Consider the following 24168-nt stretch of genomic DNA (forward strand, 5'->3'; position numbering starts at 1 on the left):
CAGTGTCAAGCATTTTATTTTTCCTACCTTTTTCATGCTCAATCTTAAAATTGGATATCAATGTCGAATAATTTACATTTGTAACATCAGTCTTTTCCAGCCACTTCAGGTCCACCGGAGCAGGAAGAGGAAGACACCTTTCCAGGATAGCAACAAATGAGGACAATTTCACAAGATCTGAGTGTTATGTGTGTGAATCTTGTTTGTCCTTGTGCTCTGGTGTCGTCTTCTGTGTCGTTCCGTGCTGCAGGTGTGATTTAAAAGTCTTGGCATCGTACACCCACACAGTGTCTATGCCCTCTCCATTGGTATGTTCAGGAACCCAAGTGGGGAAGGGAAAGCGGCAGGCCACCACCTTGGCTGTACTCGGTAACTCGGTGGCCAGCTTCAGCTCCAGCTGCTCCATCTGCAGACACAGACAGCAACGATCAGTATGTCAGGAGTAATGCTTTGGGATTCTGAAAATATAGAGCTTAGATAGAACTGAAGACCTCCAATATAGAAGTATTGAGTTCCTTCTCTAGCAGAGGCTATGAACAGCTGACAAGCTCAACACTTGTCAGTTTCTTAAGGAGCTAACCGACCAGTGTGCCAGACTGGTGACTGTAACTGAGTGCTTTACAGTAGAAATACTGTTAAAAAGGAGCAATAAATAATGTTTCTTAAAATGGCATAAATGATATTCTAAGACAATACAATAACTAAAATGTTGATAACATAGCTAAGACAAACGGAAGAACTCACCATTTGGGGGACTCCAAAGATGACAACATTGGAGTACTGAGCAAAACTCACCTAGCAAAAGAATCAGAAATATTGGGAATGAAGAAAACTTCCTGTACATTCAATGTTTTTATTTTCTTACACTAAGTGATACCAGATGTCTGGAACAAAAAGAAGACATCACCTGCTATAGTAAAATAACTGTATTTCCCCAAACTTAAGTCACTCGTCACCACATAGTACTTTACTGTACTAATCAGGTATGACTGACCTTCCACAAGTCAGAGATGTGGAAGGATGTGGAGCGGTGGACTCCCTCTCTCCAGGCTTTGAGGCGAGAATACCACACCAGCCAGGGGTTCAGTTCAAAGCCTGATGCCTGAAAGCCGTGCTTGGCAGCTGCTATCACCTGCAAGAGGAAGGAAGATGTATGTTGATTCAATGCATCAGCAACAACGTACAGCAAATGTAGCAGCAGAGCAACAAGCGTGGTAATACTTTTGAGAGCTTCGGACATTACTGACATTTTTTCCTTCCTTAGTTTCCAACTGCTGAAGTTGACATTTTTAACCTCCAGTTAAGGATTATTAAGCAGAGCTTTAATAAGCTTACTTCTATGCCTCTATACCCACAGGGTTAGACGACACAGCACTTACTATTCTTCCATCTCCGCTCCCTATGTCCACCAGGGTGCCTGACCTGGCTCGCAGCACCGTGAGGACATTCTCCACCTGGGCTGTTGTCGCCGGGACAAACGGGAGGCAGACTTTCCTCAGGGCAGGAGTGACGAACGGAGCAGCCACCGCATACAGGGCGACCAGCGACCCTCCCAGCACCCCCGTGACGATGACACCGAGCCGGCTTCTGCTCTTTGCCTCTTTTATATCGCTCTTTAGGTGTCCTGCCGGCGCCGAGTCGAGGAAAAACTCCTCTTGTTGTGACATGGTGCTAACTTAACGCTAACGTTACGCCTTTCAACCTTAGCTAACATTAGCTGAAGTTGAGCTGCTGAATGACAGCTGGGACTCTGCTAAAGGTTAGCTGTGCATGCTAACAACACAAGGCAAACGTCATGAATAAACTACCATGTAAATCAAACTCCACCAGCTCATTATGATATCCGCCAAGTCAAAAGTTCAAAACAAATGATTGTAAACTAAAGAAGTTGCAAATGCCAAAGTGGTGTCCTGTTATTTACCATCCATGCATTCGAAAAATGACCTGTGCAGCGCTGTTACTGGTCCGTGAGGATGTCAGAGATATGCTAACAAATGTTCCTACCTGCCCTCGTTCCCCGGTCGGTCCGGCACAAGTTATTAAAGAGACAAATAAATAATACACGCACACACACATAAATGACAATGTCATGTTGCCATGAAGAAGAGAGGAAAAAGAAGATATTTAATGAAATAAATAAATTGACAATTATATAATAAATAAATCAGCCAGACAAAAAGGTGGGACAAACCAAATTGAGAAACTGATACACATAAATCAACATTAATAAATACTCCAAAACAAACAAAAACAAATAATTAAATATTGTTTCCATTTACACAGAATCAAAAATATAAGTTTCAAGCCCACTGGTTTGTCATACTTGCAAAGCATTGTTTTGCATGTGTGCTGACTTCACTGCAATGACTCATGTTTCCATTATGTGCTGTTCTCGTCAATAACTGGTTAAATGTTTATACCTATTTGATTCTGGACCAGTTCTCAACACAAAAACATCTGGTCTTATTTAAGAAAAGGAATGACCTAACAGCTGTGACAACGTTCTTGCTTTGATGGTGCAGTATTGTCGAAGGAACCCTACAATGCACCATTAAGTCATCAAATAATCTCAAATATAATGCAGTCACAAATATATTCTACCCCAGAGTTGAAACTCAAGCCAAACAAGGAACAAAAGGGAAAAAACAAATTGTGATGCATTAGAATGGGTTATAATTAATTATCTCCGCATCCATGGATGCAGTATAAAATCCTCCTTGATCCATTCCTGTCATATCCTGACAGCGTATTTCCCTGTTTCTCCCGTGCATTACCACAGCAGTGTAATATTCAACATGTACAACAGTTGCTCAACTCTTTGGTGGACGGGTATTTTTATTATAATCACTAGTATGTTTTTTCATAAGCTCCTTTCCACTCTGCATCCAAAGCTAAACCTTCATTTAATTTTGAATATGACACCAAGAAAATTCAATGAATTAGTATTAATCAAACAGAAATCCAATTTTAAAAGGAGTTTAAGATATTTTTAACGTCAACAGAAAGAACCGAGGTGATTATGTGTTTTTTCATTTTCTCAATTCCATGTTGCCTTACATCAGAAATCATTAGACAGTGTACGGTGAACAGTGTGGTCCAGCCCTGACGGGCCATGGTGCATCTGATGGTGGTGCATGTGGTGTTGGCTGGTGGTGGGACCATCATCCATCATCAGATCATCCTCCTCCTCCCCCCTGTACCCCTCTGCCCCGTCCTGAGAATAACTATGCTTCATCACCAGGATGCTCCTTCGACCTGCTGGTGTGGTGTGGTGTGAGAGCCGCGGTGACTGCTGGCTCACCATCACCGGTGGCACAGGTGGCACAAGAGCCCCTCCGTCGGCTGCAATGGTAGCGTCCCTCATGCTCAGGTTGCTGCGGCTACCGTGGACACTACCGTGCACACTCCCATGCTGGGAGCCACAGTGGTGGTCCCGGATGCATTTGGAGGAGGAGCGGCGGAGCTTGTGGAACTTCTCGAAGTCCTCGGCCATGGCGGCATCAGTCAGGTCGCCTGATGGGGCCCGCCGCAGAGTGCAGAGCTCGTAGTGAGGAGGCTCAAAACCAGGGTGGAGGAGGGCAGGGTCAAAGTCATCTCTGTGGACAAGTAGAGGAAAGAAGATGCACAGACACACCAACATGTATGATACAGACACAGTAAATGTTCAGGACAGTACAAGAAAAGCTGTAAGTGTTTCTCAAACATGTTGTTATTGTGTCTTGTCTTATTACTGAACTGCAGCTTCAGCCTGCAGGCCTGTGATCCACACACTTCTACACAAAATACATTTAATTTTGCTTCTGCACTGAAGAAGATTTTCCCAACCTTACCCCTAACCCTTCCCCACTGTAACTCAAAATATAAGCCTGTTTTTCTCTAATGTAGACAAATATATGTAGCTTTAAAGGTGCACTATGTAGTTTTGGAGAAGACGTAGAGAAAGATCTTCACTGACTGATTTTCTTATGCCTAAACAAACAAAGTCTCTTTGTTTTCATGACTGAATAAACAAAGTGACTTTAAAGGACAACATATTTATATTTGGCGGACCCTGCCACCTTCCCAGCTTCAAACAGTGTTCTGGGGATCTTATTTCCCTCTGAGAACAGCTTGTTTATTCAGTTATGGAAAAACATAATATTTCTGAGTTTGTATTATTACCTCATTAATATTATAAATATTAAACTTCTGAGTTTGAATTTGTTCTACAAAACTACAAAGTGCCCCTTTAAATATATATAATATAAAATAAATGTTACATGTTCCTTCACTTCAGAGAGCTGGACAAGGGGAAAGAAAAGGTGACATGGAGCTATTTTAAATAACCACATTTCTTAAAGGGTAACTCCACCAATTTTACACAAAGTGTGTTTACAGGTCTTGGGGAGTACTACTGCATATGTGGAAAAAAGGTAGTATAAAGCCTTTTGTGGCTCCAAAGGAAGCTGTATGTAATCTGATAAATTGCTTCCAGTGGTGTTGCATTGTTTAGTAATGGTAATGTAGGCGGCAGGTTCTGTGACATACATACAATTTTACGATGAGAGCTCATGAGAGGCTAAAAAGCTCTAAGAACCGAGGGAAACTGTAGAGTCAGCTTGTCACTAAAAGTAAACCCTTTCACATTACACTTAGCCATCACACCCAATGTTTGAAATAAAAAAAAGATTAGTTAAAATCTAATCCCCTATCATCTTGCTTACCTCAACAAAAATATTGAATTTTGCAGTAACATATTCTCTGAGAATTATGTTTCTGGGTGATGTTCAAAGATTTCACCTGCGAATGATGTATTTCTTGCGAGGCTGTTTGACCTGGATGATGACGGAGATGACGAGCAGGACGACAACCAGGCCACAGGTTACTCCAATGATGGTGAGGTTAGTGTGATCCAGCGTGTCCAGGATGCTGGCTTTCCTCTTCTCTAATCAAGGAGATAACATGGAGAAATATGACTCAATATTAGCCATAGTCAACATATGACTGGTGGTGAGTTTCTCAGTGTCTCTTGGTACCTTTGCAGTGATTCTCATCCCATGGGTAAACACAGTTCTGGATACCGTTGCAGACCAAGGTGTGGTTGATGCACATGTTGCTATGGCAAAAGAAAGTATCTCCTTCACATGGAGCTGAAAAAACAAAAGGCGTGTCATGCAGCTGTTGTACACAGTGGCCTGAAAACAGACCAAACCACCATGCTCCCACAGAGACAGGGCACGCCTATAGAGAGAGCTTGTGGTGACAGATAAACGGAATTGACAGAGATTCACTCACGTTCATGGAAGGTTGTAAAGAGAATCCTGAATTTGCTCTTCCTGCTTCCCTCATCTGCCCATAGTCTCACCACACCCACCGAGGAGGTCAGCATGACGTCGTTGGCCACCGTGGAGCAGAACTTATTCTTTAGGTGCTCAACCGAACTGCTGCCGTCATAGATGGCAACAAAGTTTCGCTTGCACTCATTCGAGTTGTGCATCTCGTACTCCAGAAAACGCATGTAGATCTGTGGGTAAAAGGTTGAGTGGCATTAAGAAGAGGTGTAGTGGACCAGCTTTATTGACATTTACTCCTCCTGGCTCATCGTTCAACTTGTTTTTTCTAACTTTCTAAGGAAATCTGTCTTAGATTTTATAGACAGTAGCCAACTGGCCCATCCTGATCATGTAATATTGACATAGAAACCAGCTCAGAGTTGTTCTTGTTTGTCTGTGAAAACTAAAGATGTCTCTTTCCAAACCAAAAGAAAAGTGGATGATGGACACAGACAGTTTTAAGACAGGTGGATATTACAATGTTTTTTCGTGGAGTTCAGTGGAAATTCTATCTAAAGGAAGGATAGGATATTCGAAAGGAATATAATCTCAAGCGTCATTACTTGTCTAAACATGGAGAACTATATGAGAAGTATCGGAGAGACGAGAGGAAAGGTTAGAGGTTTTCTCTGACCAGAAGAGCTTGTTCAACAATATCTCTCTATCGGCAAACACAGTGGCAGAGCGGATAAACGAGTTGTGACATTTAGGAACGTTAAGGGACAAGGCCCAAAGTTTCACTGCATACTCTGTGGCTTGACAAAAGCACAGACCAGATTGACAATGCACAGCTAGACATTTTCATCAGGGGTATTAATGACAAATTCAAGGTTACAGAAGAGTTGCTGAGTTTGTGAGCTAATTTCTAAGAGAACTCCCTCTATCCTTCCCAGAGCTGTCTGAGGTGTTGAGTTGGGTAATGTGCCTTTTTGGCAACACATATCTGTGTGAGAAACTGTTCTCAACTGTAGTACAGGTCCAGGCTTAATGATGCCCATCTTGTAATAAAATACAAATGTATTCAGGGATTGCATTTATTAGTCAGTGCAAGGTTTCCTGTACTTAACTGTACTGAATAAGTTATTTATATGGACAAAGGTTTTGCACTAACTGTTAAAAAATAAATAATGTATACAAAATGTTTTTTGCATTTTAGGATTATTCTGTCAATGACAGAAATAACACTACATTTTCAGACATATTGCACTTTCTTGTAGTACCACAACGCCGAAGTGGCCCTCCTATGAGATAACAATACCAGCTGTGACCCCCAGCTCATTTGAGTTTGAGATCCCTAATATAGAGATACACAATCTTTTTTGCTGATTTTGCTTATGTAGGACATATAGATAGATCAGTATTAAATTCAGACTGTTTCATAAGCAGTTCCTTGTAGTAGGTTTAAATGTGATTTGTAAAATCTTTTGTATAAAAAGTGAACGTAACAGTGAGTTTAGATTTAATCTTGGAAGTCCTTGGATATCATAGTAATGATCCAACCTCTCTCTGTCCAAACACTGACAGTCAAATTTATTTTATACATAAATAATTGTAAAAGCACAACTGACAAACACCTACGTGTAACACTGATTTAAAAGCTTGACATATACAGACCCTAGCTCTTGGTGGAGCCTTGATGTACCACCTGCAGTCCACAGCCTCAGTCTGCAGTGCTCGGCCCTCTCCAGCTATCTGGGCGGATTCTACAAAGCCCTCAGGACCGCTCAGCTCAAAGTCACAAACTGTGGATGACAATATTTTCGTGTTAAAGTAATGCTAGTTTTGAGATTGTAAAAGGAGTTTGGGTAATATCACCCCTTCTGCAAAAAGGAGGACTCAAAACACATTTAATAAATGTATCTTCATCACTTGTATGAACAAATATATAACTCAGTAAGCAGTATCTCCTGACCTGCAGCAGGTCTAATGTAACGTAAAGATGTAACATAGGTTGAATACTCACATGGCAGAGCTGGCAGTTCCCCAAGGTCTTTGAACTCAGGATCTGAAAGCAAAACATACTATTGTTAGAAAAAATAAATCTTCACAACATTTACTCAAGTCTTTCTACAATTATGAGCCACAATTCAAAATGTCATGTAGGGCAAAGTGTGGGTCCCAAAGTGAAATAATTCCAAACCTGTGCTCTAGATACATGGAACTACAAAATGCATGTCACAAGGGTAATACAGATTACTTCTAACTACGTTCTATTTCAAATGCATTTGAACCTTGATGTAAGGTTTTAAATGCAGTACTTTTCCTTGTAATGGAGTGTTTTCACTGTATGATATTAGTATTTTTACTTAAGTCAAGGATCTGCTATTAGCAATAACTTTTCCTTCTCTGCTCAATCACCAACTAATTTTTACCAACACCCACTGAGTGCCAATACAGGAAGTAGTCTGGGAGAGGTTAAAGCAACTTTATGTAGAAATTGGCATTTTGTGTGATTTGGCGCCCCCCACTGTTTCTGAGTGCAACACCACTGTTGTAAATACAAATCCCAGGTCTGTAACAATCTGTCAACAATTGACGTAATGTAGGTGTTAAGTATAAACAAAACTCATTACATCATAACAATGTTATGTCTTGAAAACTTCCACTTGAAAGAAACAAAACAACTGAAAACATAAAAACAGTGCAGAAACAATAAACAGGAGGGTGAAGTTGCAAGACACTGTATCATGAAAATGAATTTGAAGCTGTTATTTTAAGGTAAAAAAAACAGTTACGCAATGTTGCTTTAAGCACGGACGTGCAATTAATATTTACCTTTTTCATTAACTGTAACCACCATCTTTATTGTGATTATAATTTGTCGTTGTGATGCTAAATATACTAAAGATCTGCCTCACACAATTTTAACATTCTCAACTTATGTGTGTGGACATATTTTTCTATCAAATCCAGTTGTATTTCTCTTGAAAATCTTTTCATGAAGCCCTTATTACTACTGTCGTTGAGAATAACTTGAGTATACAATCCAACCATTTGCATTTCCATTTGTCAGTTGTCTGTGCTCAGGTTTCACAGTTTTGCAAAGATTTTTAAAACCTTATCTGAAGTATTAGAAATGGCTGCATGCAGTATTCACCGAAACAAATGATTTCTAAAGGATATTAAAACAAAATCCAATACAAAGAAAAAAATAGTACAGTGATAATGAAAATGACAATATGTAAGACATATGGTAGTGAAAAACAAAAAGAAAACACAGCTGGCCAAGGTTTATATAATCTTTGTGCCAGCACATTCCCTCTGCCCTCATTTAAACTCCCTTGAAACCCTGATGACCTTTGTCAAAGGAGAAAAACACACACATAGCATCTGACAGGGAAGAGAAATTGTGCTCTAAACCTTTGTGCTGATGAATCTACTTGCTAGGTAGATTATAAATCCTGATATACCAGCTTAGTTGGGGACAGATTAGGCCCCACCAGCAATGACAACCTGGTGGTAAAATGTTATTTTCCTATTTTGTTTTCAAAATTCTCCTCCAAGTACTCAGTTTGATGTTATGTGAGGGGAAAATCTATGCTACCATGAAATTCAATGGAGTACTAAATAATAGAATTGTACTAATGACACCAAACTACAGGGAATTGTGTGTTAAATGAAGCAGTATGAAGTCTGGAGTGAAGACGTTTTAAATGTAGCATAATTTCTCACATCATGAAATATTTTATTCATTAGTAATGCAGCACATCGGTCAGTCGCTGTGATGTAAGAAGTGCAGGTGATGGACTCCACTGAGGCTCAAATCAACAAGGACTCTTATTAATCCTCTCATGTTTCTTACCCCTGCTTCTGCACCAGGCTTGTCCAGATTATTCACATTCATTTCTCTCTCTCTATCTGTGTGTGTGTGTGTGTGTATGTGTGTGTGTTGGAACAATGAATTCCCAGAGGCTTTGTACCTAATATGAGAAAAAAAAATGTAAAGACGGGATAAAGGCAAGATATAGGATGGTTTATGTAAATCCTCTCCTAATATTATTCAAAATGTCTGGTACACACAAGAACACTGAAGATTAATACAACACATATATTTACTTAAACGTACTGCAAGGAGCTTTTAACTAGTTATGAAACAGTCTCAGTTTCATACTGATACCTTCTACATAGGCATACGAGACGATCAGCAAGGTGATTGGCTATTTCTTGATAATTAAAGATTGTTTTTTAAAATAACGTTCACCATGTCAGATTACGACTTGTCCAGGTTGGATAAGTAATAATATGAAAACATTTTTTTATGGCTGAGGCTGAGGATGAATTTAGGAGTCTCACAGCCTGAGGAAAGAAGCTGCTCTGTAATCTTGTGGTACAGTATCCAGAATGGATACCCAACCTGGGCCGGATGTTGCATCAGAGCCAAAGTAGCACATTTTAAAATTAGCTTATTTTATCAGCATTCTGACAGAAAAATCACTGATTCCGGTAATCAGAAAATGCTGAATATCGGCTCAGATAATCTGCCAGTGCTGATAATTGGCCTACCCATACTGCAAATTACTGTATACCCTGCTATAAAAAAGATGAACAAGCCCGCACGGAATTACTGATTCATTGCAATTGGGATGATACAGACATTTAGAGTGGTGCAGAATTGCAAGTAGTTGCATGTTTTTAACTTATCTGGTTGCAAATCTTTGGTCTGAACTCACCACAGAGGAAAACCATTGAACTAATAACAAGAGTATAAAATAGAGCACTGCACTGCACCACGCAAGGACACAAATAATCTAGCCATCACATTGAACTTGCACGTGGGTCAATTAATTATCTCCTGCCACTAGTAATGAGTGGAATTAGACAGGAGATTAGCACTTGGCATGGGAGACTCATTACATTAGATGTAAACAGATGAAAAACAACTTCTCAGGATCTTCCAGTAATGAACAGTATCTTCTTAAAGGGATAGTTCATGTTTTCTAGAGCCTGTTTTTTTCAGAAAAAAGTGCTTGCTCGAGTGTTTCGGTTTCTAAAAATATACATGCTTAAGTGTGCCTAGTAAGTTCTTAACACTCGGATGGCAAAGAAATTGTGTCTGATGTTTCCACAAAGGATAGTACTGAGCCCCAACATGCACAGGCAAACAACTTCAGCCCCAAAGCAACTTAAAAACTAGGGTGCGTGGGACGGATTCACAGGACTGTAGTCTAAAACTGGAACATCCCTTGCGGAATATGAAGATAATGTACAGAAGCTCAACCACGTTAAAGAAAGAAAGAACGAAAGAAAGAAAGAAAAAGCGGCATGGCTGGATGGACTGAGGGATGCAGATTAATCTTTGCCCCTCGTCTGTGTAGGCGGCCTATAAAATCTGCTGTTAATAAAGCCTCTGCCTCGGACTCCCTTAAGCTGCTACTGCGGCTCATCGCTGACAAGCTGTATTCCCCTGAAGACAAGCTTTCATTAACTGGTGTGTGTGTGTGTGTGTGTGTGTGTGTGTGTGTGTGTGTGTGTGTGTGTGTGTGTGAATATGCGTGTGCTTGAATAAATGCACCCCTCCTCTTCCCTTGTCAGCTGCAGCTGGTGTGCCTGCACTACAAATGGAAATGAGAGTATATTCCCAGCAGCATGCCACCAAACTACTATTCAAGTTGTAATGTGCAACATTTTGGCATCATATACACAATTAGAAAAAATAATCACATATTTTGTACACTGCCACACATCCTTTAATGTAATTTGAGGTTTCTCTCTAGCATTTAGCTCAATCAAGGCCATTCCACCGTGACGCTGGTGATAAAGGTGTTAATGTGTGTTATAATCGGACTGTATGACCAGACAGATGTGGCAGACAGAAACGGAGGGACTGTGTAAAAGAAGTAGCCAGTTTTGGCATGTGGTAGCCAACAATGTCAAACTCACAGCAGGGTGGTGGATTGGGAAACTGTGCCAAGGAAAGCAGTCCAAGGCTTAGAGTCTTAGTAATACTCTAAACATCAGTCCCCCAGACAGACAGAGCTGCAGCTGCTATGATACAAGCAGTTACTGTCTGTATTTTCCACTTTTTTGCCACACTCCAAAAAGAAACTGACTGGTAGACTGTCAACCACATTTATGTGATGCCATTACCAAATGACAAAGTTTACACAGCATTTCCCTAATCTTAATGACTTATTCTAACGCAAACGATCATCTTTCTCTAAACTCTAACAAGTCTTTTCTGTGTCTAATCCTAACCAAACCATCATCACGTTCAACATCATGAACCAGATTTATTTTTCAAGAGATCACACTTCTATGTGACGTTCGAGAGGGCATCAACAAACAACATCACTGTCAATTAATTCGGACTTGTGTGTATATGCATGAGAGGAGCTTCGAGGGCCTGTGTGTGGGATTTAGTGGCATCTAATGGTGAGGGTGCAGATGGCAACGAACGATATACACCTCATCTCGCCCTCTTGGTTTGCTAAAAACTTGAAAAATGTACAGAAAGAGAAAAAAAGCAGAAAAATGCAATCAAAAATGTATAATGCAAAAAATTGCTAAAAGTGCAAAAAAAAATGTAAAACTGCAAAAAGAAATAATTGAAATGCGGACACATTTTATAATTTATAGCGTTTCATATTTGTAAAATCAATGTGAATTATTTATTATATAGTCACTATAGTCCTTCATTGCTAAAATATGTAGGTTATTTGCGTGAAAATTAAATGTGAGGTCAGTTTGATTATTATTCTCCTAACTAATTGAATTTTGATGCAAAGTTTGTCAAATAAGCACCAACTCTTAAACTGGATTACAGATGATGATTTTGAAAAATAGTGGTCAGAATGACGCTTAGGTTCCTCTGCAAAGTAGATTATGTGACAGTAAAACAAAATGTACACACATGTTGCTCTCTCTTGCTTTTAGTACACTTACTTCAGCTATGCTGAGGGTTTATTTATGATAAGTCATTTGATCCACTTTAATAAACAAGGCCGTGTTCAGAAATGCGACCCCCTCATTCAGATTAATTCGTGATCACTCACCTTGCGTGAAGTTATACCGGGCAGAGAAACCAATGGCCTCCAGTTCACCATCAGCCACAAACTTGATGTACAGGTACCTCCCACTGGAGCGGACATATGCAGGGCTTTCCTGCCCACAGTAGCGACCAATGAGAGGCGAGAAACCAAAGGGCCCATCACGGACCTCGATGTGGTCGAACTTGCACTCCCAGGATGGCTCTATTGAATACTTGTCATCGAAGAATAGGTCGATGCACTGTCGGGGAGCGGCTGGAGGAGGAAGAGAGGTCGAGACAAGTTGAGAGAGGAACAGAAGAGGTGAAAACTGAGTGAGAAGCTTAAAACAAAAGGATGACAGCCTCACCTTCTATGATGTAGACACACTCCCTCTCAGCGGGGTATTTCTCAGGATAGTTGGGTGAGGTGAAGTACCCTCCATCAGGCTCCTTTACCCAGGTCCCACACTCGCCAGCTGGTGTCACACCTGAGTTGTTCTGCACTGGAAACACAAGTGTGCAGACAGACGGATAGATGAAAGTGTTAATTGGACTGCTGTTTGTAATTGTCATTTCTTCCCTTTAAGATTCTCATACTGTCATTTAAAGTATAGACTCATTACTGTATAGTGAGGGGGCGATAAATATAACTTTCTTGAACATTATCTTTGAATTCAAAGGGTCCAGTTTAAATAACTTTGTTTCATCAGGTTGCTGTGCTTCTGAGCATCACAAAGCTAACTGAGATTCCTATTTTTAATTGTGGGAGAGTACACACATTTTGTCACATTAGTAGAAAAACTGGAAAGATGAAAGTTTATTATCCAGTGATACCCTTCCTGTTAAGTTGATAAATCATAGTGGGAAGGTTGTCAACACACTGATCTATCAGTTTATCCAATCACACTTTACTTTATTTATTTGTGAGAATATAATACTTATATTAGAGGATTAGTTTAGGGTTTGACCTAATTTGACATATCACTGGATTGTTCTTTGGATTAGATGAAGCACTACTCTCACACTGTCTATTATAGTTACAGTTATAGAGTATTTTCACTATGTTTTTGTTGTCATTTAGTCTATGAAACAGAAAACAAATGGAAATCAAAAGTTCTAGGTGACATTTTTAATGCTATATAGCCCAAAATACACATTCAAGACACATTAAATTTACAGTGATATGGCATTTTGCTTGATAAATGATTCAGTTGTTTGATTATCACGACAGCTGCCCATGAATTAACAGCTGATCATTAGTCAATAGTTGTTTGAACTCTAATCTGAACCACTTTTCTGTCATCAGTTTTAAAGGTAAGCACTGCAACACAGTCACACGATGATTAATATCCCTAAGAGTTATCTATATCACTTTTTAGAGCTTTTCTCTATTGATGGGCTATAACAGAATGCACACAGAGCCTAAGAATGGTGACTGAAGACTGAACAGTGACGTGATAATGATACCTTGAGTTTTTGTTTTGGTAGCTGAGGCCCCTGACAGCTCAGGTGGGATGAGGCTTGCTGCTAAAGCTGAGTGAGAGAAAAGATCCAAGATTGTGATGTCGTTTTCCTTTTTGCATTTTTTTTTTTAGAAATGTGATTTAATTTTAAAAATACAAACTTTTTAATCCATAGCCTGGTGATAATAAATAAGAAAAAAAAAAAACAATACAACAAAAGACATTGTTGGAATATACCAGATGGGAGAAGCACCCAGTAAACACACCATTACCGCATCTACAAACAGGCAACGTTATGAAACATGTTTACAGCTGTAAACTTACCAATGGGCAGCAGAAGTTTGTGCACCATTTCTGTTCCCTGAGGATGGGTAGCTCCGTCTCAGATATTGCCATTAAACAGTCTTGACTAAATGTCCCATTATTGGGGAAAAATGTTCCTCAGCCCATCAGTTCCTCACAAAGATCCGAAAGCAAAGACTTCGACATTTCCATCCCTGTCTCTCTGCCTCCCCGAGAGCTCAAAGGATTACACTCCCGTCCGCCACAAACCTTCACAATTTTTGCTCCACCTTTAGGCTGCATTAATCCTCTCAGAAGATGTACGCTCATTGACAAAGCTGTGCCCGTTTAAAGTGGGCCGAGGCAACTGAGTACTGCCCTGTGTGTGTGTGTGTGTGTGTGTGTGTGTGTGTGTGCGTGTGTGTATGTGTGTGCGTGCATCATTCAATGAATTAATGCCTATTCACTCTCCAGGCAGTAACACAATCAGCACCATTATCACAGCTGCAATTGAATAAAATGTCAAAATGCTATTAGATTTATTTATTTTCAAACATTTGTTTTTATTTTCAGTTCCTGTTAACGTTTTATGTAACTCAAGAATGTATTACCATCATAGATGAATGGTACATTTATAGAAATGTGGTAATGTTGTCCAGTGTTTATTAATTAATGCTGGGTATCGGAATTGTCCTATAACATTTACAACCCAGCAGTGAACTCAGAGCAGAGTGTTTGACGATCTACATGTGGACAACTACAGTATAAGCAAAAGCGAGTTACTGATTATTTTATGTAAACCCTACCCTCAGCTCAAAACTGCTGGTGTGACACAGAAGTCAAATCTAAATCAACCTCGGGCTTATCTATTCATTCGTGGGGATGGAACAAGCAGGAAAAAAAGACAAACACAGGTCAACATATTGTTGCGTGCAGCTGACTCTGACTGTTGTAAAGCTGGATTATTTGACAAAATGCTCCTCTTCTAAACAAAAATCAAGCAGCAGGGAATGATGTGAAAGAAAAAACAAATAAATCCAAGAGGCAAACCCATATGTCTCTTAACGCTTTGCGTGCAGGACATGTATTATATTATGTATATTAAACATGATGATGATATAATCTGGTATTAGAGAGACTTGGGGTTAGAAGACAATTAGGAAAACATGCTGTTGTACACGAAAAATAAAATGAAATCTTCGACGAGACGCCAACCATGATGCTTTGCTGCGCTTTAAACCAAGTAGCATCACTTGTCTTGTAAAGCAGTTGAAGTTTGGCTGTGGATCTGGGTTGTTCAGTCAGAGGAAAGGCTGGCCAAAAAGATCTTTAAGTGGGATCAAGCACACAATTATCCTTGGTCTACAGAGATTTCTGTCATATTTTCTCTTTGTGATTTACGTTTTATTTTCAGGAACAATGTGCAGTATAATATAATCACAGTCAAACAAAATTACTACACATCCGCAAAGAACAATGGAGAGAGGATATCTGTAGTAAGCCAAAGCTCAGAAACTATGTTCAAATTAAAGAAGATTAGAAAACAACTACATTTAAGTGGAGGGCAGAAGTCCCTAAGTGCTCAGTTAAGATCTGCATGGTACCCTAACACTGGTAGTATACAGTATAAAGGTATTCATGGAGAGCAGTGTGTATGTGTTTTGTGTGATCTTGGTGTTGCTGAGAATGAATCTCATTTTCTGTTCCACTGCCCTTTTTTACATGACTTGAAAAGATATTTAATTGAAAAACATTTGTTGAAGAACCCTATTTTTTTTTTTTTTTTTTTTTGGTTGTCTGAATGTGATATGTTGAGTTGGCTCTTAATTTTAACCAGAAGAGAAAAATCTGCATTGACTGATTTTTTTTTTTTATGGCTAACCGATCTAAATATATTTTACTTTGTTTATATTTGGCGGACCCTGCCACCTTTCTAGCTTCAAACACCTGTTTACACATATATAATATCTATTATTTGATAATTCAAAGATGACCTGTCTTACTAACCTTTTTTATCTTCCACCACCACCTGAGCTGCTGCTGTTCACTGTGGATGAAGATGGTGAGTGTGACCCTCTGACTTGTAAGGAAGCAGTAATTCAGTCTTCCTGTAATCACATCATAATTGTTTGATTCTGTATAAAGAGGATATAGACTAAGTTGCAATTAAACTCTGAACACACAAGCTGCAGTCTCTGCATTTTTCTTGAAGAATACTTTCTCTACAACACTTTCAGTCTGTTTGCCTAGTTTTCAGGAATTTACTTAAAACTTTCTTAAAACATTTTTCTAAATGACAATCTATAACATTAAGGTCTTAGACAGCTCACATGTCACATCTGCATGACATTGTCTGGTTGCCTCCTGTCAGGTGACAGGATCATATGAGGATCTGTATGTATGACATAACCTCCTCCTGTATAAAGCTGAGCCAATGTAATGTTACTTTAAGTTTTTGGTATGATTGTGTCCATTTATACATGCTGTACCAAGACCTTCTCTGGAGACAGAATCAAAATGAAGATTGACACAAAGTACCAGTTTTCCACATCAGTGATCGCCTGAGGTTTCCTCATGTCCAATCATCAGGTTGAGGTTCGCGAGTACGGCTGTTGTTTCTCCTCCTGCTGCCCGATATTCATTTGAAGCAACTTGGAGGTAAAGCTTGAACTTTCTCGTTAAGGTTTGCTGCGTTCAATTTGTGTTGTTTTGAATGCACCAGTAAGCCCAGGGTTTTTACTTTAAATATGAATAGTTGAACATTTCCCATCTGGCAACACTGATTTGGGCAGTTGACCGGTGAACTACTCTGCCCATTTTCTGAGTGTGTTGGCCTTCACGTCAAAATCTTCTCCTTGAGCTTTCCGTGCTCCCCGCTTGTTTTCAGCTTGTTCAAAGAGGGGGTTGATGACATCCAGCCAACCTAGCCTGGCAATAAAATGCAACCATGTCTTTGGTATGTGCATATACAATGGCTGACATAGTCTAAAAGCTTCTTGTGTGTCATTTGATTTGTGCATTTTAGCCAAAAAATCTCTGCTGGCTGCCACTGGATCACAGTTCAGACTGAAGACAACAGTTTCTTCAGGGGCAGGTGGGAGTCTCTGTCTGGTTCTGCTGACATGAGCTGCATCAACTCCAGTTTCAGTGGTTCTTTCCATCGGGCTTGGACTGCCTTTTCTTCTCTTCAGCGCTTTAACATACTTAACTATGTTAATGACAACTGTAGAGTTGGTTATACGAAGAAGGTGAATGAGCAAACGGCTTAGGAATAAATCTCCAAGCATGACATTGACCCTTGTGATGTCACTCTGGCTCTTGATTTCTTCCACAGTTTGTTTATCAATCAGGAGCTGCTTGAAGTACCTTGGTAAGACACACACACACACACACACACACACACACACACACACACACACACACACACACACACACAAATGAATTTAAAGTGGCACAAACCGACAGAGTAGTGACAAATGATTCAACTACATGGAAAACATTAGTATTTGATCAGAAATCAGCTGTATGTGGCAACTGGCTGTGACTTAAACTCTGAAGGTGACCATTCTCTCAAAATGGCTGCTCATTGGAGAGCCTCACATTTGCCTTTTTCAATTGTTTACAATGTTTACGATTCAACAATAAATCCACACTGCAGTGCCTACCTCTCTGTCTCCTCTTTCATCCGGGTCGGGTTGTTTGCAATGTGTGGTACCAGCCTCAGGTACTTGCTGACTGTGTAGACCTGTGGTGGGTAGTACCCTCTCAGGTCTTTGTAAATAAACCTGTACTGGGCTCTGACTCTGACACCCGCTCTCCCCTGACCTGTCTGGCCAGGGTGTCAAACAGCACAGCCAGGGACAGAGCCACTACCCCGACCCCACCAAGAGTGACCCTGCCCTCCCTGCCAAAAGTGGTTCTCAGGCCCTGAGTGAAGTCTTCCAGCTGCTTGGGAGTCAGGGAGGACTGCACGGCCGTGTAGTGGTTCTTCAGGTGAAGTGAAGAGTTGATGGACAGCATGTTGACGAAATGAGGACTTGGGTTGTAGTTTGGGAAAGGACATATGTCTCGAGCAACAGAAGCCAGTTGGGCCATGTCCTCAACAGGGCAAAGAACGAACCCCATCGTGGCGCGAAAAGCTTAGCCAGAGATTTTACGATTAAAGACCTCTGCAAAAATGTTGAAACTAGACAGCACTGCTCGCTCTGTGTGTGTCTGACAGGATGTCCCTGAACATTACAAATAGAGTCAGTATCCTGACGTCAAATTTGTAAATGATTATTCACCTGCTTTCTCTCATATGCGAGTGTGTCTCAGTCTGTGTCTTGCACTCGTGCTTCTGGCGGTCATCTTGCCAAAGTATATTGATCTTTTGGTTAAACTCTATGAGGGAGAAGGACTGAGTGAGCAAAAACACTATACAATAATTTAAATTTACCAGTGGCCAGCCTTTCATAAGGCTGATAGCACACTGTGACCATGATGACATATCTTTAGACAATGCAAGAGCACAGTGAGAGCGTTGAATGTCTCAGTGCTATTTCTTGCTGTCAGTCATATCATTGTGATGATATTGATATTTGTTCCTTCAACAATAAAGCATGTATTGATGTTAAAGTCTAGAGAGAAAGTGTGTCTCGTCATTTCAAGTCACATTAAAATATAAATTAAATACATGCACGCTTAAGCATGCGTTAACATGTGTGTGTGAGAGAATGGTTTTGTAGATGGGAATGGGTAGATAGTGGAGTTAAGTCAGATTGTCTGGGCATGGAGGAGAGGAAATTATTTTTATTTACAGTATAAAGTATACATCTATACATGTATCTATGAAGTGTGTTCAAGTAAGTAAGTCATTTATTCATGATGTATTCAATAAAAAATAGAGAAAGAAGCACTCGGACAACAAGACTATCGACAGCCATGCTCACACCTTTGTTAGGATGTACAGTACTTATGCTTGCTAAATATTTAGCTGCTAACCAAATGCCAACATATCTTGTTTTAGCATGTTGGCATGCAAACATTTGTTAATTATTGCTCAACATGAATTAAAGCCAAGACTGATCTGAATGTAGTTAGTTTCATAGGAATCTGGTTATAAATCAAAGTAGCGAACAGTAGTGACCAACATTCCCAAAACAGAACATCAGTCCTCTGTAGTTAAGCACATGGGCTGCATTCAAATGAATTTGACCAAATTCTGTTTCATTGAACTTCTTAAAGTGAATGTTTTGTGTGGAACCAAAATAAAGACCTCAATTATTTGATGACATTCTGAACACAGAAAAAATGGAAAATTGGCCAATGAACTACTCTGCCCATTTTCCGAGAGCATTGGCCTTCAGGTCAAAATCTTCTCTTTGAGCAATCCTTGAATCAACCTGTCCAGCATGACATGGGCCGAAGTGGAAAATGGAATTTAACATATTGTACTTGGCAACCTCGTGCAGCAATGGCATTGGTACATTTATGAAGTGTTTTTTCAAAGTTTCTTGGGTGAGGATGTCTTTGCCAACTATCTCTGGGTCGCAGTTGAAATTATAAATAACATCATCTGGTAATTCTTTACCAGGCCTGATCTACATATCGTCTGTGGCATTTTTGGTCGCAATTTATTTTACAGTACATTAATAAGACGTAACAGGCCGTACTTTGTATCAAATTAGACAAAAACAATACACTAATAAGACGTAACAAACCGTAATTTGTATCAAATTAGACAAATACAATACACTAATAAGACGTAACAAACCGTAATTTGTATCAAATTAGACAAAAACAATACACTAATAAGACAAATCAAATATCAAATTAGCTAGGGTGCTTAGCTATTAGCTGTCTGGCTAGGGTGTCAAACAGCACAGCCAGGGACAGAGCCACTACCCCGACCCCACCAAGAGTGACCCTGCCCTCCCTGCCAAAAGTGGTCCTCAGGCCCTGAGTGAAGTCTTCCAGCTGCTTGGGAGTCAGGGAGGACTGCACGGCCGTGTAGTGGTTCTTCAGGTGAAGTGAAGAGTTGATGGACAGCATGTTGACGAAATGAGGACTGGGGTTGTAGTTTGGGAAAGGACAGATGTCTCGAGCAACAGAAGCCAGCATGGCTACATCCACATCAGGGCAGAGAGTGATTCCCATCGTGACAGCAATTTGTTACTCAGAGATTTGACTATAAATGATTGCTGCAGAAAAGTTTTAACTACACAGCACGTCTTAGTGTGTGTCTAACAGGCTGTCACTGGACATCACAAATACAGTCACAACAGGATGGTGACGTCAAATATTTGTTAATTATTCACCTGCTTCCTCTCATACGTGACTGTCTCAGTCTGTGTCTTGCAGTACTATTTGATCTGGTGGTCATCTTGCCAAAGCACACTGATTTTATGGCACTATGAGAGAGAGGACCAGAATCAAAACGACATAGCTGAACAAGCTGGCTTAAACATAACACCTTTATATTTTCAACTGTGATGAAAAGGCTTTGCAACAAGATTTTTCAATTTGGAAGAATGATTTGAGTATTCATGTATGAATGAATGTACCAGTGGCCAGCCTTCCATAATGCTGGCAACTTCAAACATTGTGGCTGTCATCCTTCTGTTAGATTTGACTGCTGCATTTGATACAATTGATGGCTACATTTTTATCAAACAACTTGAGAAATTGGTGGGTCTCTCTAGCACAGTGCTTGGCGTGGCTCATGTTTGTCAGAAAGATTTTTCATGTGTCTGAGACATCCATCCATTATCTATAAATCCACTTATCCGTATATGTGGGAGACCAGGTTGCTAGTTAATCACTTGGTTGACATATAACTGTCTGAGAGATTTGACATTGAATATAGTGTTCCTCAAGGAAGCATTCTTGGTTGTATTCTTATTTCCATATACTCCTCCTGGGCGGAGGTTTTCAGTTTCAGAGCAAGAAAAAGCACCAGAACCGAAGCAGCGGAACCAGGCTCGGCAGCCTTTATGGACATCATGACAGAGGTTTAGAGACGGAAGAGGACGTTGACGGAGGAAAAGACAGAAAAAGAGACCGTCACAGAGCAAGAGACAAGAGTACATCTCAAACTGGCTTTCAGTCATTGGTGACAGCTTCTTGAAATAAAACACTGCAGACCCCAGCTGAACTTACCGCTGTTGATCTGTACTATGAATAATATTAGCTACAATACCCTCCTCTGGATAACAAACTCACTTGGAATTTTTAAAAGAAGATGTTTTAATGGCATCTATCATTTTTTCAATTTCTTAACACAGAATATAGGGTCAAATGTAAATGTATTGACACATTGAAAATCCACTGTGCATACAATGTAATACAATGTATATACTGTGTATATCACATACATTACAATAGTAATTTCTCCAATTTTCAAACCACTGAAACAAAATAAAACCCAAATAGTAAATAGCAGCTGGAGACTGAGAAAACACAAAATGGTCTCAGAGGTTTAAAAAAAATAAGAAATTGATCACATTCTGACTCATTTGTCACATGATGCCTGATTGTCTATGTCTGTACACATGCTGTCAATAACTGATGTATTCTATTAGTTTCATCTTACACTTATATATCTGATGTTGACTTTGCATATTTTTATCTTTTTTTTCTTTATGTGGAACTATTCTGCCCATTTTCCCAGTGCACTGGCCTTCAGGTCAAAATCTTCTCTTTGTGCAATCATTGAATCAACACTAACAAGTCCAGCTACAAATAAGGGAAGGGACAGAACATCAGTCAATTCCAGCTTGGCAATGTGGTGCAGCAAAGTCTTCCCTAGATTATCACTTCTTGGCTTGCAATTTTCAAAAGCTTCTTGGGTGCGTTTGTCAGATTTCTGCACTTTGGCCAAAAAGTCTTTGTCAGCTATCTGTGGGTCACAGTTGAGATTTAAGATCATATCACCATATGGTCTTCCCTTCATGGGAACCAACTCATCAGCTGTACTGTTTGTGATACGGAGAAGGTGAAGTCTCAGAATGACAGCTACAAACTCTCCGAGCAGTTGGTTGACTGCTGTGGTGTCTTCGTTTATCAGTAACGTGACGTTTTCTTCCATTTTGTCCGAAGATTGCTCATCAATTATGAACTGCTTGCGGTACCTTGGTGAGATAAACAGACAATAAAGTCACACAAGCTAACAGAGAATACACACATTCAATAGTGGCAAACTGATTTTATATCTCACACGTACACAAACACACACACTGCAGTACCTACCTCTCTGTCTCCTCTTTCATCCTGGTCGGGTTGTTTGCAATGTTCGGTACCAGTCTCAGGTACTTGCTGACCGTGTAGACCTGTGGTGGGTAGTACCCTCTCAGGTTTTTGATAAATAAACCTGGAATGGGCTCTGACTCTGACACCCGCTCTCCCCTGACCTGTCTGGCTAGGGTGTCAAACAGCACAGCCAGGGACAGAGCCACTACCCCGACCCCACCAAGAGTGACCCTGCCCTCCCTGCCAAAAGTGGTCCTCAGGCCCTGAGTGAAGTCTTCCAGCTGCTTGGGAGTCAGGGAGGACTGCACGGCCGTGTAGTGGTTCTTCAGGTGAAGTGAAGAGTTGATGGACAGCATGTTGATGAAATGAGGACTGGGGTTGTAGTTCGGGAAAGGACAGATGTCTCGAGCAACAGAAGCCAGGAGGGCTGCATCTTCAGCAGGACATACCATGTTCCCCATCTTGAAGTGAACTTGTCAGATTTCACTACGAAGAATCTGTGCACAAATATTAAAACTGCACAGCACTGCTTACTTTGTGTGTTTCTGACAGGCTATCTCTGGACATCACAAATAAAGTTACAGCAGCATCATTACGTAAAATCTGTAGTCAATTATTCACCTGGTTAATCATGTAGGCTACGTGAGTGTGTCGCAGTCTTTCAATATTGTTTGATCTGGTGGTCACCTTGACAAAGCACACTGATGTTTTATTTAAGTCCATAAGAGAGGGACTGCATAGTTAATAAGTGCAAATGGAGGGGCTATGGTGTATGTTTGTTTTGTATAAAAGGTGTATTAAAAATGATTGTATAGTTTAAACTCAGGCGAGAGAGCAATTGCTGAAACCAAGAAACAACAGATACTTGAGGAGCATAAACACTGATATTTATTCACAGAATAAAATCAGGTTAAAACCACAGGTAAAAGTCCATAAAAATGGTAAGACCAGGGGGCTGGTAAAAAGGCGCTAAAAGGCTAAAATGAGGGAAGCTAAAACTAAGGGGTGAGGAAGTCCAATAAAACAGTTCGGAGTCTTATCTGCGGGAGGAAGGGGCTGCAGCACACGTGCAGAATGCCGGCGGGAGTGGCTCTGTCGGCCCGTAGAAAGAGCGTGGATATGTCCTGTGTTCGTGGTCTTGTAGTCGCCTGGCTCCGCCGATCCACCACCGTCGTCCTCCACGGGGCACTGGCCTCAAGCTATCGGGGAGGTAAAGACGGCAGTCACTGCACTTTTAACACACATACAGGTACAGTGAGTCATGCTTTGTCATCCAGGGCCGCTACTCACACAAGAGGGTATCACTCAGCCCGCTTCTTCATGGAGCCTTCCGTCAATCAGCCACCTGGCTTCTCCGTCCAATGGCGGCTCTGGCGTGGTTACTTTGGTCGGTGCCTCTCCCTCTGTTCCTGCTCTGCTTCCTGCTTCTTCACCAGCTCTGTGCGTCCTGTCTGACCACTCCTGCTTCCTCTGGATGCTTTTAAAAGTCTGCCAATCTCACTTTCCCAGGTGCCGTGAAGTGTCACACCAGTGTGGGATTTTCAAAAATAAAAGCACAACATACTTCCAGTGTTGCAAAATGTTGCAAATTTAAAACACACTGGGAGCTTAAAACGCATGCAATAAAATCATTACTTTACCCATGTGACACAAAACCCATTCAATCTAATGGTGCATGTGAGTTTATTTATTGGCTCGAAATCACGACAGATGAGTACCCAAATTTTCTGAGTCACAGACCAACAGGCTGAGGTAAAAGTCCAAGTTTACTTTGGTGAAACGAAGCTAGACAGAACAGACAGTACCAGTCAAAAGTTTGGCTTATTCAATGTTTTGGGTTAGCCACCTTTTGCTTTGATGACAGCTTTGCACACTTCTGGCATCCTCTCAATCAGATTCATGAAAAATGAAGTTG

General features: G+C 40.5%; 2 protein-coding genes across 2 annotated transcripts; both read right to left on the reverse strand.

Moving 5' to 3' along the window:
• On the reverse strand, nucleotides 1–1962 carry atpsckmt (fATP synthase c subunit lysine N-methyltransferase). Its single transcript, XM_084369541.1, has 4 exons — nucleotides 1380–1962; nucleotides 995–1132; nucleotides 745–795; nucleotides 1–406 (listed from the first exon to the last, which is right to left on the reverse strand). The coding sequence occupies exons 1-4, from the start codon at nucleotides 1665–1667 to the stop codon at nucleotides 185–187; spliced, it is 699 nt and encodes a 232-aa protein (XP_084225667.1). The 5' UTR covers nucleotides 1668–1962; the 3' UTR covers nucleotides 1–184.
• Nucleotides 1963–2207: 245 nt separating this feature from the next.
• Nucleotides 2208–14276, reverse strand: LOC311266893 (neuropilin and tolloid-like protein 1). Its single transcript, XM_084369535.1, has 10 exons — nucleotides 14067–14276; nucleotides 13747–13812; nucleotides 12648–12782; nucleotides 12305–12553; nucleotides 7276–7317; nucleotides 6927–7054; nucleotides 5275–5503; nucleotides 5016–5129; nucleotides 4780–4924; nucleotides 2208–3596 (listed from the first exon to the last, which is right to left on the reverse strand). Exons 1-10 carry the CDS (start codon nucleotides 14092–14094, stop codon nucleotides 3059–3061), a joined length of 1674 nt encoding a protein of 557 aa, XP_084225661.1. The 5' UTR covers nucleotides 14095–14276; the 3' UTR covers nucleotides 2208–3058.
• Nucleotides 14277–24168: the final 9892 nt, after the last annotated feature.

The sequence above is a fragment of the Pagrus pagrus genome (assembly GCF_965226575.1).
Source record: "Pagrus pagrus genome assembly, chromosome: 12".
Lineage (NCBI taxonomy): Eukaryota > Metazoa > Chordata > Actinopteri > Spariformes > Sparidae > Pagrus > Pagrus pagrus.

What these genes read in the sequence shown, in the direction of transcription:
- atpsckmt (XM_084369541.1), bottom strand. Translation starts at nt 1,667, where the DNA reads ATGTCACAACAAGAGGAGTTTTTCCTCGACTCGGCGCCGGCAGGACAC. An exon ending in ACATCTCTGACTTGTGGAAG is followed by an intron (nt 796 to 994) that starts GTCAGTCATACC and finishes TTCTTTTGCTAG; the next exon opens with GTGAGTTTTGCTCAGTACTC. An exon ending in TCTTTGGAGTCCCCCAAATG is followed by an intron (nt 407 to 744) that starts GTGAGTTCTTCC and finishes CTGTGTCTGCAG; the next exon opens with ATGGAGCAGCTGGAGCTGAA.
- LOC311266893 (XM_084369535.1), bottom strand. Translation starts at nt 14,094, where the DNA reads ATGGTGCACAAACTTCTGCTGCCCATTG. An exon ending in CTTTACAACCTTCCATGAAC is followed by an intron (nt 5,130 to 5,274) that starts GTGAGTGAATCT and finishes TTGTTTTTTCAG; the next exon opens with CTCCATGTGAAGGAGATACT. An exon ending in GGATGAGAATCACTGCAAAG is followed by an intron (nt 4,925 to 5,015) that starts GTACCAAGAGAC and finishes CTCCTTGATTAG; the next exon opens with AGAAGAGGAAAGCCAGCATC.